We start from the raw sequence: 21300 nt of genomic DNA on the forward strand, positions 1-21300 counted from the left end.
TTTAAAAACGCATCGCACCAGTGTGTACAAGTCATCACGATTTTCATTCTTTTTCAAAAGACCTTGCGTTTTTAAAAACGCATGCTTTTTTAAAAACGCAACGCAAGCGCAGCAGTGTGTACAGGCCCTAAGGCTTGGTGGTGTATTCTCCACAGTCAGCATGCAACGCATGAGCTGACGTGGAGGAGGTACACACACTAGCACAAAGAAACAGGCTATCCCTAGTATAGTGGAGGGGAGGACTGACTCCAATAGGAGATTGTGGCGCACAGAGCCGGTGCAGATCTGACAGCCACAAACAATGCTTTCGTTATAACGTCTCAGCGCAAAGTAGCGCTGAGCGCATAAACCAGAACTGAGGAGATCAGGACAGGTAGACAGAATGAACGCTTGCTAGCTAGCGGCTACTTAGCGACAGCAAGCGTCCAAAACCAGACAGACTGGAATGAGGCAGCCAATGCGTTGCGGCGATGGCGTGCCTCACAAAGACAGGACAGGATAGTCAGGAAATAGCAGGATCGAGATAGATGAACGTAACAGGGAACAGGACTCAGGGAACAGGACTCAGAAGGATTCGCTATCTCTTCGCAGAGATGAACGCAATCCACAAACAGTAACAGAACAGGATTCAGAAGGATTCGTTATCTCTTCGCAGAGATGAACGCAATCCACAAACGGTAACAGAACAGGATTCAGAAGGATTTGTTATCTCTTCGCAGAGATGAACGCAATCCACAAACAGGACCAGGAACAGGATAACTAGCTCAGCACGGGTGCTCACGGTACGCGCAAACTACCAAAACGTGCTGGAAAACTGACTAACTGAACACAGGAAATAAACAGTTCGTGTACGTATATATCAGCGACACTGATGTATCAACGTAACACGAATACAAGGAAAATAATAAACGTGCTGGTATGCATATATATTGGCAATGAACCAACATATGATGCAAAACCAGCAAAGTATCTTTAGAACAAGAAACACGATCGGGGGCTGAAGCGACAGCAAGACGGGCTTAAACTGAAGCTATGAAAACCCAAGGAAACCCTGCAGGAAGCAGATCTTTATACTGAGGTCATCCAATGGGAGCAGACATGCAGATTCCCACACAGGTGAATGATAATCAGTCACAAGCTGACAGCAGGGAAAGACAGACAAAGCTATGCAGCTTGCATGGAAATAGATCAGAACTGCCTGAGCTGCAGCACTACTACTTCCAGCAACAGCTGCTGCAGCAGCGATCATCACAGTACCCCCGCCCTTAAAAGCGGATTCCAGATGCTTTTCAAAACTGAAATTCCCAACAAAACAGTCCGACTGATAATTCATGATGACCGGGACAGCCCGGCAAGACCGAATTCCAGAATCAGTCCCCACAAGACTGGACCCATCAGAACCAGAACCTACAGAACCATGCCCATCAGTACTACAAGCCCCAATGTGACACCCATCAGAACCATGATTTCCAGAAGAAAGCCCTCCGAAATTCCCTGAGCGATACCCACCGCCTTCCAGGAACCGTTCAGAAACGCCAAAGCCTTTGCAATGCCCACCGGTACTGTCTTTACCAACACAAAACCCACTGTTGAACCAGTCCAAGGCACCAGGACAAGTTTTCTCAGAGACCTCCCAGAACACCTTGAAGCTCCAAAGAGATCCCCATAGGTCAGAATGCCCCTTAGGCTCACATGGAGAACTATCAAGAACCCCTATGGAACCTAGGGCAATTCCCGAGTCAGGGCCACAAGGACAAACATCAATATCAGGGCTTTCAGGGACCAGAACCATCTCTGGGCATGCAGGCAGACTGGCAACATCAGAACGTGTTCCCACTAAGGAAGCATCAGAGCACGCTAACACCTTAGACACACTTGGGCATTCTAGCACACAAAGAACATCTGGGCACACCGGCACAAGAGAAACCTCTGGGCATGTCAAGGAACTGTGAGCCTCAGGGTCAGCCAAGACAGGACCAAAACCAGGACTGGCCAAAAAAAAATCATCATGACTAAACTTCGCAACTACTGGACTTTTACACGAGAATGCTGGATCAGACTTAGATGTCGCTGATTCCAGCAAAGTCAGTAACAAATCAGATTCAGGGGCACTAACAAGACAGGACAAATCTTCTGATGTATGCACTGAACCAGATAGGGACTCCACAACTACCTCTGGACTGGACAGAGACTCATTTAATACACTGGATTGGAGCTCATGGGGCGCTGCAGAACAAGTCAGTATTGCAGCAGCCCCCACTGGACTAGGCAAAACTGAGGAATTCCCTGGACAGAAAGGGGACTCTGGAACCTCTGCCACAGCGGCCAGAGAACCAGAATCTTTCAGGATACAGGGCTGGGTTTCAGGAACACTCATCAGACCGGACTGAAATTCTGAGATTTCTATTATTTTGACCAGAGAATCAGAATTATCCATGTTACAGGGCAAGACTTCTGAAACATTCAGAGGACAGGGCTGGAGTTCCTCGGCTGTTACAACACTGGAGAGGGACTCAACATTGGTTAAATCAGACTGTGTACAGGGCAAGGTATCTAACACAATTGCTGACGAGGACAATATTTCAATGGCTTCTGCTTTGCTGGGCAGAAATTCACCAAGTTTTATTAGAGCAGACTGTAATTCCAAAACAGCTGCTAGACAAGTGAATATTACTGCAACACCAACTGAGGTAAGCAGTGCCTCAGACCCTTCTGCTAGAGGGTTTGAAATATCCAAAGTACTGGGTGAAGCATAAGACTCTGCGACCACAGCTTCACTGGACAGGATCACTGAACAGTCCATATTGCAGGGCAAAACCATGGAAGCACCTGCTGGACAGCATAATGATTCTGTGACCTGAGTTTCATTGGAGAGATCTACTGCACAATTCATGGTACAGGGCAAATTTATTGGAACATTTTCTGAACAAGGTAATAATTCTGCGATTTCAGGTTCACAGAGCAGATGCTCTGAGCTATTCACGAACCTAGAGCGAGGTGTAGAAACAGGAAAATCAAGACACAATGTTTGCGCATCTGAATCACCATTCAATTGTAAAATTTGAAAATTCAGATGCTGGGGTTCTGAGGTTTCTGGACAGGATTGCTGGGACTCGGAAACTGATGTAGTGCATCTATTGGCATCTGCTGGATCAGACAGGAGTTGAACTTTATTAACACGGGTAATTTCTGCAGAAGTGTTTGCAGAGACAGGCAAGATTTTTCTGGTGTCTGTTTCACTGAACAAAGACTCATGAGTACTGGCTAGGCTGGACTCAGAAGTCAGCAGGACCTCTGGATTCTCTGCTGAGAAATTTGTGCAGGGCAAAGTTAAGAAAGTATCAGTGGCTTCTGTTTTACTGGGAAGTAACACTGAGTTATCCATGGTACAGGGTGGAGTTACAGGAACATTCACAAGACATGGCAGGGACTCAGTAACTGGAGAAGTGGGACAGTCTCCAATTGACAGTGTGTCTTCCCTGGTATCAACTGATTGAATCGCATAAAAATCATCCAAAATCATTTTCCACACATCGATCAATGGAGCCACAAAGTCATACCCACACACACCAGTTTTTATTAGGTTATAGGCAGACTTAATGCATGCATTCAATACTAATTCACTTTTTGCACTGTAAAATTGACAAAATGAACTTGAATCATTCTTCCATTCATTGACCAGAGCTTCCATCTCTCCTTTCTCAAATGGAGGATTCCAAGCATACTTTACAGGCAGATCACAGTTTGCAGATATGATTGTGGCAGGGACATATATTGGGTTAATTAGCAGGTGATTGGCAGATTCCTTATTCTTAAGAATCTCTAATACCTGTAGCAAGTGTTGAACTGTAGTGTATGCAAACTTTCCTTGCTTCACAAATAAGTTGATTTGTTCAATACTCTGTAATATCTCCTCATAATCATACTCAGATAATTCTTTTAAACAAAAATCTTTATTTTCCCTAGCCAGTGATGAAAGTTCATTAATAGTTTCATAAGTCCATTTAACTCCCCTGAAAGACAATTGCATTTCATTATCTGTTAATGGCAGAATCTCATTATAGGTCTCAGTCGCTAAGGATAACGACTCTGCAGATCGGACACGTTTCTTAGAACGTTTGCGTTTTGCCTTAGACCCTGCTGTTTTCCCTGCTGTTTTTGGTGATTTATTCAAGGCTGCAGGAAAATTATCAGGAACACTCTCTGCTTGCTGATCATTTTTGCAAACAATTGAAGGAGCAGCTGATTGGCCTGCTGCCAGGAGTTCATTTAGAGGAAAAGGCAATGGATCTATGCGCAACCAGTTATGGATCACAAACGCTAGAAATTCCAGCGGTCTCTCATTCAAATCGGAATGATTGAGAACATCACATGCCCACTGAAGCAATTGCCCTTTAAACAAAATATAAACTAGCTGGAGTGCCCAGGTTGAAACAGGAGTCGCTTGGAGATCGGGATTGGCCAGGAACCTGGCACATTCAGAGAAAAACTCATTTTCTGTTTCAGGGTTAAGTTCTTCAAATTTCTTAAAGGAACAGGAACCATAATTAACTGTGTCATACTTTCTGGGAATCCCCCCCACAATGGGGATTGGTAATGGGGTTTTCATAATGTAAGGCTTGGTGGTGTATTCTCCACAGTCAGAATGCAACGCATGAGCTGACGTGGAGGAGGTACACACACTAGCACAAAGAAACAGGCTATCCCTAGTATAGTGGAGGGGAGGACTGACTCCAATAGGAGATTGTGGCGCACAGAGCCGGTGCAGATCTGACAGCCACAAACAATGCTTTCGTTATAACGTCTCAGCGCAAAGTAGCGCTGAGCGCATAAACCAGAACTGAGGAGATCAGGACAGGTAGACAGAATGAACGCTTGCTAGCTAGCGGCTACTTAGCGACAGCAAGCGTCCAAAACCAGACAGACTGGAATGAGGCAGCCAATGCGTTGCGGCGATGGCGTGCCTCACAAAGACAGGACAGGATAGTCAGGAAATAGCAGGATCGAGATAGATGAACGTAACACAGATAAATATACAATAAGTATGTTTTCCTAGCGTATTACAATTACAGCTATCAATGAAACTATTTGTAACGTCTGACTAACATATGTATATATCGGCAATGAACCGATATATGACATAAGCAGGAACGCTGACAAGGACTGGAGTAATACAGGGAACAGGACTCAGAAGGATTCGCTATCTCTTTGCAGAGATGAACGCAATCCACAAACAGTAACAGAACAGGATTCAGAAGGATTCGTTATCTCTTCGCAGAGATGAACGCAATCCACAAACGGTAACAGAACAGGATTCAGAAGGATTCGTTATCTCTTCGCAGAGATGAACGCAATCCACAAACAGGACCAGGAACAGGATAACTAGCTCAGCACGGGTGCTCACGGTACGCGCAAACTACCAAAACGTGCTGGAAAACTGACTAACTGAACACAGGAAATAAACAGTTCGTGTACGTATATATCAGCGACACTGATGTATCAACGTAACACGAATACAAGGAAAATAATAAACGTGCTGGTATGCATATATATTGGCAATGAACCAACATATGATGCAAAACCAGCAAAGTATCTTTAGAACAAGAAACACGATCGGGGGCTGAAGCGACAGCAAGACGGGCTTAAACTGAAGCTATGAAAACCCAAGGAAACCCTGCAGGAAGCAGATCTTTATACTGAGGTCATCCAATGGGAGCAGACATGCAGATTCCCACACAGGTGAATGATAATCAGTCACAAGCTGACAGCAGGGAAAGACAGACAAAGCTATGCAGCTTGCATGGAAATAGATCAGAACTGCCTGAGCTGCAGCACTACTACTTCCAGCAACAGCTGCTGCAGCAGCGATCATCACAGTTTGCAAATGTATTAATGTATACATTGAAAAATAGCCTAAACTAAGGCTTTGTACACAATATTTTAAAGTGGCTGGATAGTGTACTGGTTAAGGGCTCTGCCTCTGACACAGGAGACCTAGGTTCGAATCTCGGCTCTGCCTGTTCAGTAAGCCAGCACCTATTCAGTAGGAGCAAAAGTAAGATTAGGAGCGGCACACCTTTCCGTAAAGGTCGGGTGCTGAGTCCTGGATGCAAAGCCGGCATCCAATAAATATCGTAAGGTTGAAGAGTGGGCTCGCACACCAGCTTCTCAATAGAGCAAGAAATGTCGTTTATTGATCCATAATGTGTCAAAAACAAAGCATGACAATTGTTTTGGGACCACTGCGGGTCCCCTTCATCAGATAAGTGCAGACACCGCAGTGGCCCCGAAACAATTGTCATGCTTTCTGTTTGACACATTATGGATCAATAAACGACATTTCTTGCTCTATTGAGAAGCTGGTGTGCGAGCCCACTCTTCAACCTTACTATTCAGTAGGAGATCTTGGGCAAGTCTCCCTACCACTGCTACTGCCTATAGAGCGCGTCCTAATGGCTGCAGCTCTGGCGCTTTGAGTCTGCCAGGAGAAAAGCGCAATATAAATGTTCTGTGTTTGTTTGTAAAGGAAGCAGGAAATTTAGGTACCCGAGGCTAATGGACAGTTTGGGCACCCCCATAGTGCTAAATGCAAATATCGGCTATTGGGCGTCAAAAACTGAAATTTGGGTACCCGATAAATATAGTTTTGACAATTAGAATGTTGTAGTGTTTCAAATGTATTTTGTTTTGAGAACATTATTATTATTATTATTATTATTATTATTATTTAGTATTTATATAGCGCTGACATCTTCTTGGTCTTTTGTATTTAACATTTTTTTTTTAATTATCATTTTCAAAGGAAATTAGGAAGTTATGGGTTTGGCGTCAAGGAGTGGGTTTTTATGGTTAGGTGTCAGGAATGGGGGTTTTATGGTAAGGTGCCATGAAGAGGTGTTTTAGAGCTAGGCATCAGGAAGGGGGGCATTAGGGTTACGCATCAGGAGGGGGGTTCTGTGTGAGAGTAAGTTTAGATTAAACTGTAGTAAAATATCAGTAACATTTACCAAAGATTTACTATTGTCATTACCACTGTAAATAGTTATCATTTTCATTTGGTGCCTAATTCAGGGTGGTATTTATTCAGACTTATATCAGCTTCTCTCCATGCCCATTTCCTACACCCCTATTTCATGCACACAATCATTTTTGGTAAGGACACTCACAATTTCCTGCAATTACTAGTATCCATCCAGCACTACCATTAACCATGTTATTTTACTATTTTTACTTTTTTCTAGAAAAGAATCACTGGGTAGAGCCCAACTCCCACCACCTGACGCTGGAGGCCACATCGTATGCCCTTCTAGCACTTGTAGAGAAGAAAGAGTTTGCACGCTCTGCACTATTAGTCCGCTGGCTCACAGAGCAGAGATTCCATGGAGTCGTTTACGGATCCACGCAAGTATGTGTTTTACATTATAGCTAAATCTATATTGACTACTGCTGTCCTGTAATATAAAATTAGTAGAACCTGAACAAAATTTTTGAGGATGATTCTGCAACATTTTTATTGAAGCGCAATTATAAAAAAATGGGCCAGATCCAGTTCACTTTTTCTCCGATGAGATCATTTTTCATCATCTTCTTTCATCTGAAATAACATAAAATAACTTTTGCACTGCGCAGTTGAAAAAGCACCAAAAAGTAGGCAAAAAAGTACTGTCAATTTTATTTATTTAGTATGTTCTTGCTTTTTCGTGGCTTAAATGGCAATTTATGTATAATGTGAACATTTCAGAGAGAAAGCGAATTGGATTGGGCCCAATTTGCTTAATTTTTCTTCATTTTTTAGAATTTCAGCTCTGCAAATAAATGAACATCTACAAGTTGTTTTTTTTTTTTTTTTTTTTTTTTAGGCATAACAGTAATTATATATATATAAATACAGTTATCTATGCATGCTAAGGAGGACTTTCCAAAAAGTATATATATATATATATGATCTCCTATCTGGATAAAAATATTCACAATTATAAGAAAGTGCACCAATGTATATAAAACAACAATTGTGCTTTGTCTACCCCAAGGTAACCTAAGAGAATACCAAATTTATGCAATTTGAGACCCACACCACCTAAAAATTCCAATTGTTTACAATAACATTTTAAATAAAATGTTCAGTTATAAAACATACAAAAATGTTAAAAAAATACCTACATATTATAGCTTTTTCTTGTGAAAATGCACATGCCTAGAGCTCCAGATTATGTATAGAAGAGCTATAATATACAATACAATAATACAATACAATGACATTTCTATAGCGCTTTTCTCCCATAGGACTCAAAGCGCTAATATTCTAGATTTCCCTACATTTTTGTATTTTTTTATACATAGATATTTTTTTAGAAGCAGAAACAAACATTTGGAACTTTAAGATACATAACACACACACATGCACCATATTTAAGGATATCCTAATCCTAGCTATGAAGTCCAATATTATTTTTTGATAATTTTTGAGATGTAAAGGGACATTGGCCTCATTTCACTAAGCTCATCTCCTGTCTTTAATAACTTCTGAGCTTTTTCTGGGGTTATCACCATGGTGATAAGGCATGTGCAAATCTGATTTACTACAATTCGGTGATTTTAGCCCAATCATAGAGCTTGGAAGCATTTGATTAATCCTAAAATGCAGAAGTTTTCTGCAAAATTTTAGTTTTAGACCAATCACAAGACTGATTTCCATGTTTCCAATTTTTATTTTTCTGATTTTTTTGGTCATTATTTGCATCCTCTGATGCAAAAAATTACTATTAAAATTCTCCACGAAAGTCGAATAACCAGAAAATCAGAAAACTGGAAATAGTAAAATCAGAAATCAGAACAACGGGTTGGTAAATTGGAAATCGGAATTTCTGCTTAAACAACTGGGTTTCAATACCACTTGTATGCAGACAATACACAAATGTATCTCTCGGCCTCAGACCTTAACTCCCTCCACACATATGCTCCTGACTGCCTGTCTGCTATATCCTCTTTTGTAACCTCTCGCTTCTTAAAACTTAGTGGGTTTGATTCACAAAAGAGTGCTAACTGTTAGCACGTCCGTTCTTGGGTGAATTTTCGCATTGCGCGCGATCGCGATATTTCACACGAAACGATAATGGTTTCGCGTGCAAATGCGAATTTCCATGCAAAATCGATATCGTTTTCGCATGAAAATCCACAATCGCGCGCAATGCGAAAATTCGCGCGAAACCGACCGTGCTAACAGTTAGCACTCTTTTGTGAATCAAGCCCAATATGAGTAAAACAGAACGAATCATTTGACTCCTCTCTCTTTTTTTCCTTTACATTCATTCCCTAACCAACTCCTGCATCTCTAAATAACAAATCTCACATCCGTCCTTTTTTCACTACTAAAATGACACAACTAAAATGTTAATACATGCTCTTACAATATCTAGTCTGTACTATTGTAACAAACTACTTTTTGGATTACCAACTAAAAGACTGGCACCGCTGTATTCTGTACTAAGGGTTAGTGATGTGGCAAACATGAAATTTTTGGTTCGCGAGTGCAAATTTTTGCCAACAGGCGAATTTGGTGAACCACCATAGACTTCAATGGGCAGGCAAATTTTAAAACCTATAGTGACTGTTTCGGGCCACAAAAGTGACGGAAATTCAATTCAAGGGGCATAACACCTGGACCGTGGTGTGCCGGAGGGGGTTCCATGGCAAAAGTCCCACCAGAAAATACGTAGTTGACGCAGAGTTGTGTTTTAATCTCTAAAGGGCAGAAATCAAATTACATTCCTAAATTTGTGGAATTAAGTGCTTTAAAATGTCCGGCATGCATACAAGGTGATAAGGTTGTTTAAGGGTTAGGCCTGGTTCACACTGACAGATGAAACGCCATGTTTAACACACTGCGAACAACCGCAAACAGCTTTAGTGATAACGTCAGGTGAACAGATCAATGCTTTTACTATTTGACACCTCCAGGACATAAATGTTCGCCCTCTCAGCGGCAGTCTTTGTGTAGTGGTGTGTAGTGGCCACCATGCTTGTGCGTACGTTCGCAGGAGTGCCTTTTCCAGGCCTTAAGGTCAGGCTAGGGTAGTTCAATGACAGTTAAGTGACCAAAAAAAAACACTAATTCTGCACTGAGGCCTTATACAGGGGGCAGTAGTGGATACTAGATGCCAGTAGCGGTGGTGAAGGATTGTTGGGTTATGGTTCGTGCACTACCAGGATCAGCAGACCTGCCTCCAACAGCTTACATGTGCATTGGATACACAGGATTGCAATATAACAATAGCAAGAAAAAGAAAAACAGCCCTCAGAAGGGTGAACTACTGTAGCACTAAGCACTGACTGCAACTGTCTGCAGCAGCTAAAGGGCACTGTGTGGACACAATGAACCGCAATATCACAAGATCACAACTGAACCTTTAGAAGGGCTCTGGGGTATGTAGATGGTGAATTGGTATTGTAGCAACAAGAAACTCCACTGGGGACGCAGAACACAGGCCTAACTAATGCGTTCCCTATCTGCAGCACAGTTCTGTCCCTAAACTGCTTCACACAGCACACAGTCAGAGTACAAAATGGCTGCTGTGCTGGCTTTCTGATAGGTGGTGGTGGGGGGGTGCAGGTGGAAGGGATAGTTGATTGACTGCCATGTATCTGCTGACTCTGGGGTGAGGGGTCAAAGTTTGGCTCCATTATAATGTATAGGGGGAAGGTCAAACACGCCATGTGCAAACACCTGTTGTTCCCCGCAAACTATTATCTGAAAGAACAGTTTGGGCCATCTCTACTAGGGATGATAAGAAATGCCCATTTCAGATTCCACAGAAATTCCAATTTCCAATTCTCCATTTTTCCGATTTCTGATTTTCCACTTTTCTAATTTTGAACCCAAAAACAGAAAACAGAAATCTGAAAAACGGATTGGTCTAAAACTAAAATTTTGCAGATTCATCTAAAACAAAAATTCTACATTATGATTAGTCCAACGCTTCCGAGCTCTGTGGCTGGACTAAAATTGCCAAGTTGTGGTAAATCGGATTTCTGTTTTCTGAATTTCCATCGGAAATGCAGATTTCTGATCGAAAATGCAAAAATTTCAATTCTGCGGAATCCAAATGAGCATCCCTAGTCTCTAGTCTGTACTGAACTCAGCTGCCCGTCTCTTTCGTCATTCTCCCTCTCTGCTGCTCCTCTCTGTCAAGCTCTTTATTTACTACCAGTGTTGCTTGCAAATTGTACGCCATTTTCGCATAAAAAATGCTATTTTAGATGTCAAGACCATTTTGAAGAAAAAAGTGCAAAAATGCTGAAAATCAAATTTTACATTTTTTTTTTGAAAATTACCGCAATGTTCGCATAAAAGAACATTGGCATTTTTGCTCATCACTGTTGGCTACCAATTAACCAAAGGATTCAGTTCAAACTCTTAACCTAACCTACAAAACTCTCTGTAACCTCTCTCCCCTGTACATCTCCTCACTTGTTTCCATTCCAGATACCAACCCAACAGCAATCTCAGACCTGCACATGACCTTCTTTTGTCCTCCTCTTAGAATAACCTCCTCACATTCACGTATACAAGATTTTACACCCGCTTCACCCCTCCTCTGGACTGCCCTTCCACAACACATCCGTCACTCTCCAACCTTTGATATCTTTAAACGCTCTCTCAAAACTCACTTTTTCTGACAAGCATACAGGGATGCTCGGATACCTCTTTTTAAAATCCAAATTGATTCGGATCCGGATAGCTAGAAATCCCGATCCAAATCTGATATCCGAATCTGAACGTTCCGGTATCCGAATAGAATCGGATATCCGAACCCATTTTCTGGGTAAATCCGAATCAATTTGGATATGTGGATAGAAAACCAAAAATGGCCTTTAAATTGCTTCCAAAACGTTTTTTAAAGTAAAAGATGCATGAAGCATCATGTTTTTTTAAAGAGAAGCACTAATTGATTATGTGGGGAGTTAAAATAAAATAAATAAATAAATAAATAAAAAGAGGCTGCAAATTAACATCAGGACTAGGTTCCAGACAGCAGTCGTGCAGCCCACATTGGCCCATATGCAATTCACTTTTTCACCTGTGTTTTCTCCTAGGAGAAAAAAATCAACTTCCATTTAAAATAACATTTTGCAATGAAAAAAGTATCAAAAAGTAGGTAAAAAGTACTATCAAAATTATTTTGAGCATTTCTTTGCTTGCTAATGGTTTAAAAATCAAGTTTCAAAATATCACCTAGAAGAAAAGTCAGGTGAAAAATTCAATTGCATATGGGCCCTTGGGCAAGCAAAAAAAATACTCAAAATAAATTTGATAGTACTTTTTACCTACTTTTTGATATTTTTTTCCTTTGCAAAGTGCTAAAAAGTTATTTTAAATCAAAGATGACATTTTTTCTCCTAGGAGAAAACTCAGGTGAAAAGGGGAATTGCATATGGGCCATTGTGTCCAAAGTCCAACCGCACAACTGGGACATCACAGTTTTCAGCCCAGATAGCTCAAAAAAAATACACAGCAATTGTTTTTTGGGTTAAATTTAGGTGGTAGCAGCAGCAGTAGCCTGTGGCACCCTGGTGGTGGGAGCAGCACAGGCAGAAGGAGCAGGGCAATGCAGCAGCAGCAGGTGTAACGTGTGCCAGGAGCATGCCGGAGATTGTAACATGGCACATAGCGTTGGTGCCACAGATGTAAAAAAATTGTGAACCAGGCTTAGTTAGTAATAGTTAACAATCAGGAGAAGCCAGGAGGTTGTGGTGGTAAAGGGTGGTAAGGCCGGCATAGTGATTCCCAGCCACTTCATGTCCCCCTCTTGCCAACAACAGGAAAAGACTCACCCAACAGGGTCTGGCAGCGTTTCTTGCTTGCACGGAAAGTGAAGGAGGTAGCAGAGGAGGCCACTGAGGACTGGCTGCCTGAACAGGCCTCAGTGTCAGCCGGAGTGGCAGAGGGTGTTCTGGTGCTGCTCTGAGTTTGACCACTGCCAGCACCATCTTGCTTCAGCCTCTTGAACTCCTCATGCTCAACAAAATGTTTTTTGGACAGATGGGTGATGAAGCTGGAGGTGCCATATTTGGAGGGCTCACAACCTCTGCTCAGCTTTAGTTTGCACACACACAGCTTTTGTCCCCAGATGGGGACGTGAAGATTCCCCTGCGGCCTGAATGGGATGCTGCTGCTTTTCTCCCTGTGGCGGTTGGGGGTTGAGTGGTACGGCTGGTGGTAGTGGTAGAAGATGAAGCAGCAGGCTGTGGGTCCTACATTCCATGACCACTGCTACTCCTGCCACTGTCTGCAATGCAGATCCCCGTGCCAAACCCACCGACGCATGCTCCTCCTCAGAGTCAGACCTGACTAATGGCTAGTGGCGGAATTGACACTGACGCAGCAGAACTGCTGACGGTGTCAGCAATGTTGCTCTCTCTCCTCTTGGCCTTGCTGCCCCTCCCCCGGCTGCCAGTGCCAGCAGACATAGTACAACTTTTATGTGATGATGATGTCACCAGATGATGTAGGGTACTTGTACTTTATTAAAATCGGGGATGGACTTTAACGACAATCAGCACAGAGGGACAGACAGCAGAGTAGAAGACAGTGCACACTAACTGGTCTATCTGTCACACTGACAGAATCCAAATCCGAGGTTGGATATCTGAAAAAGTTCGGATAATGTGGGTAGTTCGGGTACCCGGGATCCAAATGAGCATCACTGCTAGAGTGGGGCCGAACCTCCGATTTTAGGTTCGCGAACTTCCGCGTAAGGTTCGGTTCGCGTAAAAGTTCGCGAACCGCAATAGACTTCAATGGGGATGCGAACTTTGAAAAAAAAAATATGCTGGCCACAAAAGTGATGGAAAAGATGTTTCAAGGGGTCTAACACCTGGAGGGGGGCATGGCGGAGTGGGATACATGCCAAAAGTCCCCGGGAAAAATCTGGATTTGACGCAAAGCAGCGTTTTAAGGGCAGAAATCACATTGAATGCTAAATGACAGGCCTAAAGTGCTTTAAAACATCTTGCATGTGTATACATCAATCAGGTAGTGTAATTAAGGTACTGCTTCACACTGACACACCAAACTCACCGTGTAACGCACCGCAAACAGCTGTTTGTGTAGTGACGGCCGTGCTGGACTGGTGCGCACCATGGCGAGAACAGGTATGCAGTGGCGGGTTCACTGAACAGAACAGGTATGCAGTGGCGGGTTCACTGAACAGAACAGGTATGCAGTGGCGGGTCACTGAACAGAACAGGTATGCAGTGGCGGGTTCACTGAACAGAACAGGTATACAGTGGCGGGTTCACAGAACAGGTATGCAGTGGCAGGTTCACTGAACAGGTATACAGTGGTGGGTTCACTGAACACAACAGGTATGCAGTGGCGGGTTCACTGAACAGGAATACAGTGGCGGGTTCACTGAACAGAACAGGTATGCAGTGGCGGGTTCACTGAACAGGAATACAGTGGCGGGTTCACTGAACAGAACAGGTATGCAGTGGCAGGTTCACTGAACAGGTATGCAGTGGTGGGTTCACTGAACAGGTATGCAGTGGTGGGTTCACTGAACAGGTATGCAGTGGTGGGTTCACAGTACAGGTATGCAGTGGTGAGTTCACAGAACAGGTATGCAGTGGTGGGTTCACAGAACAGGTATGCAGTGGCAGGTTCACTGAACAGGTATGCAGTGGTGGGTTCACTGAACAGGTATGCAGTGGCAGGTTCACTGAACAGGTATGCAGTGGTGGGTTCACTGAACAGGTATGCAGTGGTGGGTTCACAGTACAGGTATGCAGTGGTGGGTTCACAGAACAGGTATGCAGTGGCAGGTTCACTGAACAGGTATGCAGTGGTGGGTTCACTGAACAGGTATGCAGTGGTGGGTTCACAGAACAGGTATGCAGTGGCAGGTTCACTGATTCACTGAACAGGTATGCAGTGGTGGGTTCACTGAACAGGTATGCAGTGGTGGGTTCACTGAACAGGTATGCAGTGGTGGGTTCACAGTACAGGTATGCAGTGGTGGGTTCACAGTACAGGTATGCAACAGAACAGGTATGCAGCCAGGAACAAGCTAAGCCTAACTAATCTTTCCCTATGAGAGACAGTCTGCAGCAGCTCGCCCTACTCTCACTAACGCAGGCACACGAGTGAGCCTAATGGCCACCGCTGCCTGCCTTTAATTAGGGGGGGAGTGGCTCCAGGGGCTAGTGTAGCCTAATTGGCTACACTGGGCCTGCTGACTGTGATGTAGAGGGTCAAAGTTGACCCTCATGGTGCATTATGGGGCGAACCGAACTTCCGCAAAAGTTCGCCTGCGGGACGCGAACGCGAACCACTGAAGTTCGCATGGAACCGTTCGCAGGTGAACCGTTCGGCCCAACTCTAATCACTGCAAGCATATGCTCTACCTTAGTCGATCTTCCTAAGGCCAAGTTGCACTCCTACTAGATATCCTAAAACCACACTACCATTAGGTATGTTTATTGTATACTGCATCACGTTTTCTTCCTCCCCTAATCCTTTAGATCAGTGGTCCTCAAACTAAGGCCCGCGGGCCGAATGTGGCCCTCTCAGGCTTTTTTACTGGCCTCCCAAACACAAAATGTATTATAGATGAGGTCAGCTACATCTTTAAATATTGGTGGTCTGCATATAGAATGAAGCCAGAAAGCAGTAATTTGCTGGTTTCCAATCAAATTCCACATCAGGTGACATTACTGTCCAATTGGACTGCAGGTTGTCACCTGGGTATGCTTCACTGTCTGGCCCGCAAAGACTTCTACCTCATTTTATGTATACTCCGGCCCCCCAGCAGTCTAAAGTATGTTGACCCGGCCCCCAACCCAAAACGTTTGGGGACCCCTGCATTAGATTTTGAGCTCACAAGGGCAGGGCAATCTCAACCTTTTGTGTTTTGGAATGGATTATGCATTTTATTCATCAAGTTACTTTTGTCACTGTTATTACCAATTCTGTATTTTGTATTGATTTTGTATTTTTTATATTGGCGTATACCATTGTCTGTATTATTGTGTACCCCATGCTTCTTTCTTACGACTAAGTCTTATATTAATTTTTGCTCCAAATGTTGTGCTAGGGCTTATTTTCAGGGGATGACTTATATTTCTATGAATACCAAAATACTAGAAGAGAGAATCTCACAACGCACCAGTGGATCAAAAAATTGTAAATGTCATCTTTATTCTATGCTTCTAAAAAATGATAAAAATCACATGTAACATCACGAAGACAAAAACACAACAAGGGGAACAAGATAAAAATGAGGGCAGGCTGCTTTAAATATACGGGCGGTGGGAGCCATATTCACTTGGCATATATTTATCGATTCATACTCCCCCATATAACCATTTTGCTGGCTCCCACCGCCTGTATATTTAATGCTGGAAATACACGGTTCGTTTTTTTAGCTGATTAGATGGTTAGATAGATAATTTCTGACATGTCCGATCTCCCTTTTGATTCTTTGGCCGCTCGTTTTCAGATAGAAATGAATGGAAAAAGATAAGAAAAATGACGAATAAAGCAGCCTACCCTCATTTCTATCTTGTTCCCCTTGTTGTGCTTTTGTCTTTGTGTGATGCTACATGTGGTTTTTATCACTTTTGTAAGCATACAATAAATATGACATTTACAATTTTTTGATCCACTGAGATTCTTGTGAGATTCTTTCTTCTTGTGTTTTGGTATGCTTTTTCTTATATCTCTAGATACGCACAGTGGGAGGTTTATTAATGTTTAACCATTTATGCGGCATGAACGTGAGCGTCACATCCGCAGCGGCAGCTGCTATAGCCGCAGCAGGGATGCGCTAGTCTTGTCCCTGCAGTTTGGGGGAGTTGCACGCAATCGTGTGGGCAGATGCCCACGATTGCTCTGTTGCCAGGAGCAGGAGGATTGGCTGCAGGGGACAACAATTCCCCTGTGCCAATCTGTACATGTCCACCAAGAATAAACACTGTTTTTGTTCAAAAACAGTGTTTATTCTTAAATAGAGCAGCCGCATTTCCTCTCGCCAACGATTTCCGCCGCCAGATCATTAGATTTATGAATGGGAACAAAGTCCCCATTCATTAATCTTCCCACAGCCCACCCGTGATGCAGGCTTCTATTGAAGCCTGCTTCACTTCCCTAGTTACGATGTAGCAACACACTGTTTCCTATGTAGCGTACTTGTATGTTACATAGGATTTTGCTCAGCAAGGACACCTTGTGGCCAAATAGCAAAATTACATCTACTGACTTAAGGAAATAAAAAAAAAATAATAAGTATGTCAAGAGGGCAATCCTACTAATATAATAAATGGGAAAGTTCGGATGTTTGGATGTTTGTTACTCGATCACGCAAAAATGGCTGAACGGATTTGAATGAAATTTGGCACACAATTTGGCACACACATAGTACATTACCTGGAATAAAGTATAGGATACTTTTTATTCCCATAACCAAAAAGGGGCGGAGACAAATACAAACTTCACTGGAAAATGTAAACTGCAGCCATTCTTACACTGTTAATGGCAGGGTTCTCAAACTTTGCACAGTTGGACGTTGGGTGACTAGGATTAATATTCAGAAAGGTGGGAGGAGCCTACAAAAGCCAATCAAAATTAACCTATTGATTTTCAAGGGGAATATTTACATTGCTGCCATTCTTGCACTGTTAATGGCACAAGCCTCAAACCTGGTACAGTTGATCATTGGGTGACTAGGGTTCAATTTCAGAAAAGGGGTAGAGCCACAAACAGCCAATTAGATTTGTTTCATTCCAATGCAAATTATTGATGCCAAACACCGCAAAGATCACAAACTTGGTAATTGAGTAATTGATTAATTGTGTGTGAGGGTTAGAAAAGTGGTGCACAGCCAACACCAGCCAAATACATAAGCGGGCAACGCCGGGTCATAAGAGGGTGGAGAAAAATACAAATGTTACTGGGAAAATGTAAACAGCAGCCATTCTTACACTGTTAATGGTAGGGTTCTCAAACTTTGCACAGTTGGTTACTGGGTGACTGGGGTTAATATTTAGAAAAGTGGGTGGTGCCTTTAAAAGGCAATCAAAAATTACCTATTGATTTTTCAGGGGAATATTTCATTGCTGCCATTCTTGCACTGTTAATGGCACAAGCCTCAAATCTGGTACAGTTGATCATTGCGTGACTGGGGTTTACATTCATAAAACAGGGTGGAGCCACACACAGCCAATATGATTTGTTTCATTTTAATGCAGGTTATTGATGCCAAAGACCGCAACGCTCACAAACTTGGTCATTGAGTAATTGAGTAATTGTGTGTTAGGGTTAGGAAAAGTGGGCGCAGCCAGCACCTGCAAAATACACAATCGGGCAATGCCGAGTCATCAGTAGGCGGAGACAAATGCAAATTTCACTGAGACAATGTAAACTGCAGCAATTCTTACACTTTTAATGGTAGGGTTCTCAAACTTTGCACAATTGGTCACTGGGATTAATATTCATAGAAGTGGGTGGAGCCTACAAAAGCCAATCAAAATTCACCTATTGATTTTCAAGGGGAATATGTAATTGCTACCATTCTTGCACTGTTAATGGCACAAGCCTTAACCCTGGTACAGTAGGTCATTGGGTGACTGGGGTTGAAATTCAGACAAAGGGTGGAGCCACAAACAGCCAATCAGATTTGTTTAATATCAATGCAAATTATTGATGCCAAAGACCGCAAAGCTCACAAACTTGGTTATTGAGTAATTTTGTGTTAGGGTTAGAAATAGTAGGCGGAGCCAACACCAGCCAGGTACATACCTGAACAATGTTAGGAAATAAGTGGGTGGAGAAAAATACAAATTTCATTGTGCAAATGTAAACTGCAGCCATTCTTACACTGTTAATGGTAGGGTTCTCAAATTTTGCACAGTTGGTCACTGGGTGACTGGGATTAATATTCAGAAAAGTGGGTGGAGCCTATAAAAGCCAATCAAAATCCACCTATTGATTTTAAAAGGGAATATTTAATTGCTGCCATTCTTGCACTGTTAATCACCTGTACCTGGTACAGTTGGCCATTGGGTGATTGCGGTTCAAATTCAGAAAAGAGGTGGAGCCACATCCAATCAGATTAATTTATTTCATTGCAAATTATTAATGCCAAAAACCGCAAAGCTCACATACTTGGTCATTACGTAATTGTGTGTTAGGGTTAGGGAAAGTGGGCAGAGCCAACTCTAGCCAAATACATACCCGGCCGACGCCGGGCGTCCAGCTAGTATGTTTATAAATTTATGGGCTAAAAATTAGTGATGGATGTAAAACTGAAAAAATGTACCTTTATTTCAAATAAAATATTTTCCCCATACATTATTCAAGGGATATAATTTTAATGTTGCAATAACCGGGACAAATGGGCAAATAAAATGTGTAGATTTTAATTACGATAGCACGTGGTATTTTAAAAATATAATGGCCGAAAATGGAGAAATAATGAATTTTTCTATTTTTTTCGTAATTATTCCCGTTAAAATGCATTTAGAATAAAATAATTCTTAACATAATGTACCACCCCAAGAAAGCCTAATTGGTGGCAGAAAAAACAAGGTATAGATCATTTCTTTGTGATAAGTAGTGATAAAGTTATTGGGGAATGAAAGGGAGGAGCGCTGAAATGTAAAAATTCCTCTCGTCCAAAAGGTGAAAACAACCCGCGGGCTGAAATGGTTAAAGATGTAGTTCTCTCTGGAACCCCTGTTCTGGTTACATTATATTTCTATGAACACACAAGTTCCTGTGCTGTGTCTTCCTGCCTTCCCTACTGTGCCGCCTCTTCCTCTGCTGGATTCACCTCTTGTGTGCCCGGTCCCCCTTATACCTCTAAGGCTCATACACACGTCCAACTTAATGCACAACCAATCGCACAACATGACCAACCACACAACAAGTTGTTTACCTGACAAGTACGTACACACACACACGTCAACCAACTAAGCAACCAACTCACTTAAATTCTATGCGCGCAAGCTAAATGACAAACCTTATGACATGTCTGCATTCAAAAACAATAACGTTGTTCAAAAGACTCGTACACACTTTCCAACCTGCCTGATAGTTGGTCAGATTGATCCACCGATTGGATCTGGCAAACAACCTGTTATTAGTTGGTCTTCTGGTTGTTTGTCGTCTGTACACACACCCAACTTATATTCCGACAGACAAGTTTGAAAGATAGTTGGACAGATTGTTGGTAGGTGTGTATGAGCCTTTAGTGTCCTCCTCTATCCCCTACACTTCTGTGTCCCATGTAACCCTATGTCCTCCTAGCTTCCCCTGTGTTCTTCAATGTCCCCCTGCATCCTCCTCTTACCCCTAGCTCCATGTCGCGCTGTCCCCTGTGTCTTGCGATGTACCCCTAATCCTCTTCTTCCCCCGAGCTCCATGCTTCTGTGTCCCCGATCTTCAGCCTATGGCAGAGCCAGATTTACCATAAGGCACTGTAGGCACATGCCTACAGGCGCCTGATGATGGAAAGGCGGCTCACTTCCCTCCCCGAGTGCCTTCCCTCCCTCCTTCCTTATGCAGAGTCCCGAGCAGAGCGTAAATGAGAGGCTACTCACCCTGCTCTTTTCATTCCCCTACTAGATCTCCCTTCACTCAGGGGCACCTGTAACTACTTAATACTGAGGTTACCTCTGCATACCTAATAATAAGGGGCACCTCAATGACAGGCAAGTGACAGCTGGGTCAGCCAGCGCACTTGCGGTGCAGTTTGGAGGGTGTTTTATGGAGGGCAAAATCGAAATTGCCAGGACATCTGTGCCTATAGGCTCTTGTGATGTAAATCCGGACCTGGACTATGGGGGAGAAGTATGCATAGCTTCCAACTGTCCCTCTTTTGAAGGGACAGTCCCTCTTTGAGAGCCCTGTACCTCTGTCCTTCTTTTCTCCTCATTTGTCCCTCTTTCAGGACTTTGTCCCTCTTTCTATGTAAATATATATATTTCTATATTAAAAAAATGTGTTTGATTGACTCTAAACTTTATTCCCATCCTTTAAATTGATATATTACTGATTTTAAAATGGTAATATGAAGGAAAATGAACCAGGATAGAAAGGACCAGTGTGTTTTGAATTATAAAACAACTTATTTTCTTATGAAGTCTTTATGGTGTCCATGATTAGGGGTGTGTCAGGGGCATGGTCAGGGGTGTGTCAGGGGCATGGCTTAAGTGTCCCTCTTTCTCATCTCAAAAAGTTAGGAGGTATGAGTATGGCAACTTGTATTTCTACTGGAGCCAATGATCTCATAGGTGGGACCATGG

General features: G+C 42.8%; 1 protein-coding gene across 1 annotated transcript in view; it reads left to right on the forward strand.

Annotated features, from left to right (window-relative positions):
- The window catches only part of LOC137562605 (venom factor-like), a 316987-nt gene that overhangs the window by 233508 nt on the left and 62179 nt on the right, over positions 1–21300 (forward strand). The window contains exon 29 of the mRNA XM_068274109.1: positions 7242–7405. Within this exon, the coding sequence (XP_068130210.1) occupies positions 7242–7405 (164 nt within the window). The remainder of the gene's footprint in view (positions 1–7241; positions 7406–21300) is intronic.

This window comes from Hyperolius riggenbachi, chromosome 3 (genome assembly GCF_040937935.1).
Source record: "Hyperolius riggenbachi isolate aHypRig1 chromosome 3, aHypRig1.pri, whole genome shotgun sequence".
NCBI classification, from domain to species: domain Eukaryota; kingdom Metazoa; phylum Chordata; class Amphibia; order Anura; family Hyperoliidae; genus Hyperolius; species Hyperolius riggenbachi.